General features: G+C 40.6%; 1 protein-coding gene across 3 annotated transcripts in view; it reads right to left on the reverse strand.

Moving 5' to 3' along the window:
• Positions 1 to 10,319, reverse strand: part of DEK (DEK proto-oncogene) — a 39,992-nt gene extending 29,673 nt beyond the window's left edge. For all 3 annotated transcript variants that reach the window (XM_011962756.1, XM_011962754.1, XM_011962753.1), the window contains exons 1-5: positions 9,970 to 10,319; positions 4,246 to 4,347; positions 3,891 to 4,000; positions 2,255 to 2,349; positions 1,628 to 1,748 (exon numbers count right to left, since the gene is read on the reverse strand). In XM_011962756.1, coding sequence (XP_011818146.1) covers positions 1,628 to 1,748; positions 2,255 to 2,349; positions 3,891 to 4,000; positions 4,246 to 4,347; positions 9,970 to 10,114 — 573 coding nt within the window. In that variant the 5' untranslated portion in view covers positions 10,115 to 10,319. The remainder of the gene's footprint in view (positions 1 to 1,627; positions 1,749 to 2,254; positions 2,350 to 3,890; positions 4,001 to 4,245; positions 4,348 to 9,969) is intronic.
• Positions 10,320 to 10,329: the final 10 nt, after the last annotated feature.

Genomic DNA, 10,329 nt, shown 5'->3' on the forward strand with positions numbered 1-10,329 from the left:
AAAAAACTAGCCGGGCGAGGTGGCAGGCGCCTGTAGTCCCAGCCACTCGGGAGGCTGAGGCAGGAGAATGGTGTGAACCCGGGAGGCAGAGCTTGCAGTGAGCTGAGATTCGGCCACTGCATCCCAGCCTGGGCAACAGAGCCAGACTCCGTCTCAAAAAAAAAAAAAAAAAGCTCTTGGGGTCCTCACTAATTTTTTAAGAGTAATAGTATCCTGAAACCAATAAATTGGAAAACCACTGAGAAAAAAATAAATATAAAAATATCCGTCATAACAACTTAGTAATTGCTTCTGAGGAAATAGTGATCACCTTGCCTCACACTAAATCCTTAAAAAGTGTAGCTACAGTAAAAGTTAGAAAATAAAAAGTATTTTGTCTTTCGATAAGCCAATTTAAAACACCAAAAATCACCATACACCTTGTGTTTGTAGTTGTATAACCAAAGTTAACACCTTAAGTGCTCTTTATCTGTCCTCGTGCAGCTGATGGTAATAAGGACCAAGGGCAGACCAAAACAAAGTCCCAGAGCTATTTTCTGGTTTTGATTCTTTAATGCCCTCTCCCTCTGAGATGGCATTCCCCTGAACTCCTAGGCCTACCAGCTCTCTTCACAATTCCCTTCCTGTCAAGATCGGGAAGAAAGGAAAAACATTTGCTGACAGACCTAAATCACACTAAAAATACAAGGTCATATAACACTTCAACACACATTTTAAGTCACCTATGTCATTTGTTACCATTAAATAATTAGGGCAAACCTACTAGCTTTTAGGAAGAGTGAGAAAACTATAAGGCCATTTTTACTTCCCTCTCCAGCTCCTGGGCTCTGCGGCGGATTCTGGAAACCCAATACAGGAACCTTGTAAGAGCTTTTAAATGTCACTTTTAAATAATTCATTCCAGGATCTAGGAAAACATCCAGTTCTAATATACTCCCCATTTTGTCTTCACTTGATTACAGATTGCACCCCTTCCCTCCAGCCTTGCACCTCATCCTCAGTCCAACCTCTATTCATTCTTCCAGTATCTTCTAGATACCTAACCCTGACTACTAGTACTTTCTGTCCCTTCTGACATTAATTCACTATTATTTTTTTTTTTTTGAGGGGGGGCTCCGCTCTGTTGCCTGGACTGGAGTGCAGTGGCCGCATCTCAGCTGACTGCAAGCTCCGCCTCCCGGGTTTACGCCATTCTCCTGCCTCAGCCTCCCGAGTAGCTGGGACTACAGGCGCCCGCCACCTCGCCCGGCTAGTTTTTGTATTTTTAGTAGAGACGGGGTTTCACCGTGTTAGCCAGGATGGTCTCGATCTCCTGACCTCGTGATCCGCCCGTCTCGGCCTCCCAAAGTGCTGGGATTACAGGCTTGAGCCACCGCGCCCGGCTAATTCACTATTCTTAACCTTATATCCCTTGTATCTGATTTTCTGAAGCAACATATCCCTATGGCATCTGTATTATTTCTATCAGGAAATTATTGCAGATACATCAACAGAAGTTATATTCTTTGAATGTAGATATTAATGAATACTGACAGCAATGCTGTTATTAATCAATGTTTGTTTCATATTAAAAAAAGAGGCTATGAATAACTGATTTCTTATGAAAAAAGTAAAAATGGATCCTCACTTTGCCAGAAGGCTTTGGATGCATTAAGAAATTCAAGATCCTCTTCACTAGTTCACTATTTACACCTGATCTCTCCAAATCAAGAACCTCACAGATGCTCTTTAACATGGCATTTCTAAACCTGAAACAGAAAAGGGAAGAAACCAAGGTGTTAATATAGGAAAGCTTACAAATGTTCTCCAAAATATAAAGGGAAAGTCAACCAAATTAGCTGACTTACATACATTTTAAAAAGTGGCAAATGCTTCTCTGAATCTTTCTTTCTTTCTTTTGGAGACAGAGTTTCGCTCTTGTTGCCCAGGCTGGAGTGCAATGGCCCAATCTCGGCTCACCGCAGCCTCTGCCTCCCAGGTTCAAGCGATTCTCCTGCCTCAGCCTCCCAAATAGCTGGGATTACAGGCATGTGCCATCACGGCCAGCTAATTTTGTGTTTTTAGTAGAGATGGGGTTTCTCCATGTTGGTCAGGCTGGTCGCAAACTCCCGACCTCAGGTGATACGCCCGCCTCAGCCTCCCAAAGTGCTGGGATTACAGGTGTGAGCCACTTTGCCTGGCCCAAATGTGATTTTTTTAACATTAAAAAATAAAGCATATTGATTAAAATATAGTATTTATAAAAATAACTCACTTTTTCAACATTTCTTCCTTCTTTTTATACTGGACACTTCCTTTTTCAAACGGAAAGCCACTGAACTGACCCACATTCTTCTTTAATGAGGACACCTGAAAATGTTCCTTATTATTAATGCTATTTATTACCCAGTAATGTACACAAGAATAAATTCAAAGACAATTCAAAGCCAACATCTTTATTTTCATATCTATCTGTAACTTACAATACTGGCTCAACAGTCAACCAATTCAATATGGGTTCAACATTCAACATTTCTTGTTCAAAACTGAAAAATATATGTTACTAACATAATAACATTATAAACATCCTACAAACTTAAGTCTCTGGAAAAAACGATTTGAACAAATTTTCACTTTGAAATTTTGGGGAATTTTTAACACAATCAAAAGTTATCTGACAGTACCAGGGGATATGGAAAGTTACTACTTAAAAAGATATCCTTTTTATAGGCAATAAAGGTACTAGTAATTCTTCTTTTCCAAATCAAGTACTTTATTCTTTCAAAGTAAGAATAGCGAGTACCACAAAAAGTTAATACCGTTTACTAGTTATGGGACTTATGTAAATTAGATTGCTTTAAGGATTAAATGAGATTCACAGACGTGAAAATGAATTATGTCATGTGTCAGACATTCTATTCTACTTCAGACATTCTTTTTTTTTTTTTTTTTTTTTTTTTTTTAAATAAAAGGTGGTTTTTTTCTTCCTGTTTCCGCGGGGGTTGTTTTTTGTTCTCCTGACCTTGTGATCCACCCGTCTCAGCCTCCCAAAGTGCTGGGATTACAGGCTTGAGCCACCGCGCCCGGCTTACTTCAGACATTCTAACACCCAACTTTACTTTGCCCATGTACAACCTAAAGCAGTTTCCTCAATTACATAAAATACTAAGTTGTATGTACAGTATAATAATCCTTTAGCAAAAAACTGTCATCCAATTTATCAGGTATTTGCTGAAAATGAGATACAATTATACCAAATTACTTATTCTGAATGTCCAGAAAATCCAAAAACATGAATTTCTTTCAATACATTTAAAGGTCACTAAAATTATCATAATTTGGATTTCATAATTTGAAATTTCAGTTTGGAATAAAAACTACTACAGGAGAAAGAGCCCTAGAGCTGGGCATACTGGCTCACACCTGTAATCCCAACACTTTGGGAGGCCAAGGTGGGAGAATTGCTTGAGCTCCAGAGTTCAAGACCAGCCTGGGCAACATGGCAAAACCCCACCTCTACAAAAAGTAAAAAAATTAGCCAGACATGATAACATGATATGGTGGCATGCACCTGTGGTCCCAGCTACTTGGGAGGCTTAAGTGAGAGAAACACTTGAGCCCAGGAGGTTGAGGTTGCAGTGAGTCATGTATTGCATACTGCACTCCAGCCTGGGTGACAGAGTGAGACCGTGTCTTAAAAAAAAAAAAAAAAAAAGACAGAGCCCTGGATATTATAATCCAATTGCTAATATCCAGTTATATTTCCTGTGATAAATCATTTAATAAGTATATATCTCAGTCTGCTCAGTCATAAAGTGTGGAAATTGAACTAGTGGATCACTAACATTTACAGAAATTGATTCTATTGTGAGGTAATATACAAGTAGGTTTAAAGTGTAAAAAAGTCTTACAGTGCCTGGCCTGTTGTAAAGCAGTTTGTGTAGATTTCTAAGTTCATCAGTTTTCTTCTTACTTAGAAAAAAATGTATCCTCTCAATTTCACAAAGTTTCTGCCCCTTTCCTAGAAAAAAAAAAAAAAAATCACAATTAAATATCCATGGCTTACTAATACATTTACAAAGTTAATTTAATGGGAATTATTTTCACAGCATAATTTACACGTAACTTTGCTCTTACAGTGCAAATTAAATAAAATTATAACAAAAGTATAAAACACTACCTTGCTGATACTAAGCTACAAACCATCATTTTCACAAATTTAGTCACTTTCACCATAAAAATCAAAGAAAGCTAGAAGAAACTTACCTTGTGCAATTGTAAATGGCTCTCTCTGTAAGGAAGAGACTTGCATTGTCAACCTCTCTACTTTCTTCTTTTCCCTCTTGCCTTCCACGATGAGACTCTTTTCTGGAAATTAATTTAGTATTTCTTAATTAACAAAAAGCTTAAACATTGTATTAACTTTATTAGATAAATATGTAGAACAAAGTCCCAAAACCTAACACTTTATTCTTCCTCTGGGCATAGTTTTGGAAAGCAAATAACATAAAAGATGACAACACTTGATTAGTTAATAGAGCACCACGAAAATTTTTTCAGAGTAACATTTTACTCACCTGGCAAACTCACAGGGACTCAGTTAAAAAAAAAAAAAAAAATTAGAAAGCAAACTAATTTTTATCCAATTAAAATTATTGCCATTACAGTCCAGTCACTTCATTTGTGAAACAAATCTAGCTCTGTTTAATCTTTGGACATAATTCTATTTAATAATTGTGATTCAGTTTGCTGTACTTCAGAAATAATCAAATTTAGAACTGAGAGATTATGAACTTCAAAAGATATATAGAGAATACTAATAATTTAGTCAACTGACAAAAGAGACACAAATAAAGACCTCCAGGCAGAACAGCCTGAAGTACCTGGATAAGATAAAACTCTCCAAGTTTACATCTAATGCAATCAACTGGGAGGGCATTACTTTGTAGTTTATGAATAACATTCATAATGATGGCCATAAATCACTCTAAAAAAAGTTAAATTGTTTAGTCGAGAAAGGGAAAAAAAAACCACACAAAAATCTATGGCTGGGTGCAGTGGCTCACGCCAATAATGCTAACACTTTGGGAAGCCAAGGCAGGACAGCTTGAGCCCAAGAGTTTGAGACCAGCCTGGGCAACATATTGAGGCCCTACCTCCATTAAAAAAAAAAAGAAAGGAAAAAAAAAAAGACCGGGCGCGGTGGCTCACGTCTGTAATCCCAGCACTTTGGGAGGCCAAGGTGGGCGGATCATGAGGTAAGGAGATCAAGACCATTCTGGCTAACTCGGTCAGGAGATTGAGACCATCTTGGCTAACTCAGTGAACTCCCTTCTACGAAAAAATACAAAAAATTAGCCGGGCATGGTGGCAGGTGCCTGTAGTCCCAGCTACTCAGGAGGCTGAGGGGGTGAATGGCGTGAACCCAGGAGGCGGAGCTTGCAGTGAGCCGAGATCACGCCACTGCACTCTAGCCTGGGTGACACAGTGAGACTCTGTCTCAAAAAAAAAAAAATCTAGAAAACAGGTAGCATATACTTCAAAATTCAAAACATTACGCTCCATTTATCTAACATAAAATCATTTTTTGAATGAAATAAAGTCAGATAAAAGAATACTACATATTGCTCGAGGTTCTGCCATTTATTTAATGTCTGTGTTGTGCAGCTGCACTCAATACTAAGGGGATAAATGGATGATAAAGACTGCACATCTTTTGAAAGAGATGCTACTAAGGAAATGAGACATAAATATACACCAACATAAAAGATAATAAAACATCTTAAGAAAGATATAATACCAATAAATTGCTGTGCACTGAGGAGGAATTGATTATTTTGGGACTAGGGAAAAAGGAACAAAGCATGTGCGCTGGCTTTTAAAGACAGCTTAGATTTAGTAATATAAGGATTTGCATAGAAAGAATACTTCAGGACAAAGGGCTATCAACAGGTATATTTTGGCCATGTTGTACAGAATGAAGACAAAACACACTAAAACAACCCCTACTATCACTCAACTTCATCAACTTAGTGATTTAAACCATTTGCTTGTCTCTGATTACCAACTACAAGCTAATGACTTCCTAGTCAATCTCCAAGCCACAACTTTCATCTAAGATTCATATTAACTAATATTGTCTCTCAGTATCCGTGAGGGATTGGTTGCAAGACATCCCTCAGATGCCAAAATCCACAGATGCTCAAGTCCCTTATTTTTTTTTTTAAAATGGTGTAGTATTTACATATAACCTATGAACATCTTCCCACATACTTTATATCATCTGTAGACTACTCATAATGACTAATATAATGTAACTGATTCGTAAACAGTTGTTACACTGTACTGTTCAGGGAACAAAAAAGTCTGAACATGTTCAGTACAGATGCAATCATCCATTTTTACCAATTTGTGGTTGACTGAATCCACAGATGAGGAACCCACAGATATGGAAAACCAACAGTATATGCCTGTCTGTCATTTGGACAGCTCCAATTCATGTCCTATAGGCACCTAAACTCAAAACATTCAAAAGAAAAATCATAATCATCTCCAAACTTGCTCACTTTGTGAATTTTTTTCAAAAAACATTAATACCATCCACCCACCTGCCAAAGACAGAAACTTAAAAGCGTCATCTTTTACTAGTCATTTCTCTCACTTCCCTTTTCCCCAAAATCACTGCCAATTTTGGTTAACCTGACCCCCTTTTTAGGACAGACTTCAGAGGATGTATGAGAAAGCCTGGGTGTCCAGGCAGAAGCCTGCTGCAGGGGTGGAACTCTCACAGAAAACCGCTACTCAGGGCCAGGCGTGGTGGCTCATTCCTGTAATCCAGGCCCTTTGGGAGGCAGAGACGGACAGGTCACTTGAGCTAAGGAGTTTGAGACCAGCCTGGACAACATAGTAAAACCCTTCCTCTACAAAAAATACAGAAAGTACCCGGGCACGGTGGCACACGCCTGTGGTCCCTGCTACTGGGCAGGCTGAGGCGAGAGGATTGCTTGAGCCTGGAAGGCACAGTTTGCAGTGAGCTGAGATAGTGTCACTGCACTCCAGTCTGGGTGATAAGTGAGACAAAGAAAAACAGTAAGAAAACCTCTAGTAGGGCAGTGTGGAGAGGAAATGGGGGGGTGGACCCCTAAATTCACCACCAAGGCTCTATTGGCTAGTGGAGCTATGAGAAAGGGGCTGCCACCTCCAAACTCCGGAATGGTAGAGCCACAAGCAGCTTGCATCCTGAGCTGCCCAAGGCCTTGGGACCCCTCACCCCTGGTACCAGCGTGCCCTGGACGCCAGACATGGAGTAAAGGGAGATAATTTGGGAGCTTTAAGATTTAAAGACTCCTCTGCTAGGATTCAGACTTATAGGCCAGGCATGGTGGCTCATGTCTATAGTCCCAACACTTTGGGAGGCTGAGACAGGCGAATCACCTGAGGTCGGGAGTTTGAGACCAGCTTGACCAACATGGAGAGACCTTGTCTCTATTAAAAATACAAAATCAGCCAGCCGTGGTGGCACATGCCTGTAATCCCAGCTACTAGGGAGGCTGAGGCAGTAGAATCGCTTGAACCCAGGACGCAGAGTTGCGGTGAGCCGAGATCAGGCCATTGCACTCCAGTCTGGGCAATGAGAGCAAAACTGTTTCAAAAACCAAACACACACAGAAAAGCAAAAACCAAACAAAAACCAAACCAGACTGTGTAGGGCCTACTGCACCTTTCTTTTGGCCTTTCCCCCTTTTGGAATGGAAATTTTACCCAACGCCTGTACCATCACTGTATCCGAGGAGTAAATAACTTGTTTTTGATCTCACAGGCTCATAGGTGGAAGAAACTCATCTTCAGATGAAACTTTGGACTTACAGACTTGGGACTTTTGAGTTAATGCTGAAACAAGACTTGACTTTGGGAGACTACTGTGAAGGCACAACTGAATCTTGAAATGTGGGAAAAACATGAGATCTGGGGGACCAGGGGTGCAATGGTATGCTTTGGATGTTTGTCCCCTCCAAATTTCATGTTGAAAAGTGATTTGCAATGTTGGAGGTGAGGCCTGGTAAGGTGATTAAATCATGGGGGCAGATCCCTCATGAATGGCTTAGCATGGTAACCCTTGGTGATAAGTGAGTTCTCTCAAGATTTGTTTGTTTAAAAGAGCGTGGCACCTCCCCCTACCACATGCTCCCATTCCCAAATGAGATCCCGGCTCCCCATTTGTCTTCTGCCATGACTGGAAGTTTCCTGAGGCCTTCACCAGAAGCAGATGCTAGCGCCATGTTTCTTGTACCGTCTGCAGAACCACGAACCAATTAAACCTATTATCCATAAATTACCCAGCCTCAAGTATTTCTTTATAGCCACACACACACACACACACACACACACACACACAAATCCTAATACAGAAAGTATTTCACTGTCTGACTTCCATGATGCCTCAATTCTAAAGTTAAATATTCAGGGTTAAGTAGAATAAAAACTTTCACAATCCTATATGTCCCACAAACACCTCAAATTAGTAAAAAGAATAATCAATCAGAGCTACAATAAAACTGTTAGGGGATTAACTTTCTACAAAATCATGTTTTAAAAAATAATGTGTCTAGAACAAAACATGGGATTATTTCAACTACCAACTGTTCCCCAAGCATTACTGCGTTAGCCATTTACAGTATATTTACATGACTTCTCTTAATTCTTCACATGAAAAAAACTCACCATTTCTTTGGCATCTCAACCCTGCCCCCACAAAAAGACCAAAATACAAACAAAAAATTGGAGAAAAAGTGCAGAGCCTCTTTGGCTAGTAGTGAGATAGTGCACCCAGTTTTGCTGTTGTATTAAAAATGATTTTAAAATAACATTATTAAGCAATAGTTTATATAAAAACTTATACTCAAAAAGCCATGCTTTACTTAAAAATGCCCTTCTTAGGGCACATACCACTTTAAACAAACAGAAGGCGTATCTTGTAATCTTAACCCAGATTGTGACCACAGGCTGGTTGAGGCTGAAAAAAAAAAAATCCGGGTTTAGGAAGAGAGCTTCAACCTCTTCCCAAGTGTAGCTGAGTCGTAAACATATACGAAATAAACCCAGACTAGGCCAGTACCAAAGAATGCTGAGAGACGCGACTTATACGAAATAAATCCAGACTAGGCTAATATCAAAGAATGTTGAGACGCGACTTGGATTTTTAAATGTCTGGAAACACGTCAAGAAGCGGGTACACCTGAAACAGACACTGCATGCATCCTGGAAAAACCGACGCGGCACACTCCTCCCTTCTGTGAAGTTTCCGTTTCACACCTCCAGTCAAATCCGAGTTCACAACGCCCTCCCTTAAAACAGACTCAGGTTCGAAACCGAGACAGTGCAGGGCTCACATTTAACTTTCTTTCAGAGTTCACTTTTTTCATTTTTAACTACTTTCTCAAGTAGCAACAGCTTTCACCGCTGTTTGCCAGGGAGGGAAACTTTTTGGCAAATGTAAAAATATTTTTAAGTATTCAAATACTTACAGGTCTCGCTTTAATAACTTCAGTCTTAATAGGCTGCACTAAGACCTTACAATAACTTCAAAAGGCAAAAGATGTGTAATGAAATGGACAAAATTAGAACATCCACTTAGCAACTTCAAAGGTGTACATACGGAGTTAAAAAAAAAAATCAAATTCAAGACCTACAAACTTCCCGTCAAATGATGAAATGTTAACAACGAACATTCAGAGCGGGCGAGAAGTCGGCTGCACTCCAATACATCACTACTACGGTAACAAATACTTTAAAAACCGGAATATACAAAGTCAATTCTACGCCATCGCTCAGCACAAAAGCAGATAAACGGTGCACACGTTCTCGCTGAAAATTACTCCGACTTTACGCCTCTAAACACCAAAAGAGCAAGAAAACTTGTTTCCTGGGGGAAAAAAAAACAAAAAAACTTCGGTCTGAAAAATCCATCACTTAGGATGCGACTCCTCCCACCTTTTTCCTCCTCTTCCTCCTCGTCGTCGTCCTCGTCCTCTTCCTCCTCGCTCTCCTCTCTGGGACCAGGCATTTCGGGTTCTTTCTCGGATGCGGGCTGGGCGGGGGTTCCCTCTCCCTCCGCAGCAGAGGCCGAGGCGGACATGCTGTGAACCTTCGTACGGGGAGAAAGCCAGACGTCTCTGTCCCCCTACTCCCGCAGGCAGGACCCGGCGGCCACCCTGAAGGATGCGACCCTTCCCGCGGGACACCTGCCCTGAAAGTTGCCTCCTCCCGTAGCGCTCAGTCCCCAGGGGCGGCTTCCCTCCCGCTCCGCCCGCCGCCGTCCAGGGATTCCCGAGGCGGGAAACCGCGCCCGCT

Source organism: Colobus angolensis, unplaced genomic scaffold (assembly GCF_000951035.1).
Source record: "Colobus angolensis palliatus isolate OR3802 unplaced genomic scaffold, Cang.pa_1.0 Scaffold6, whole genome shotgun sequence".
Classification (NCBI taxonomy): domain Eukaryota; kingdom Metazoa; phylum Chordata; class Mammalia; order Primates; family Cercopithecidae; genus Colobus; species Colobus angolensis.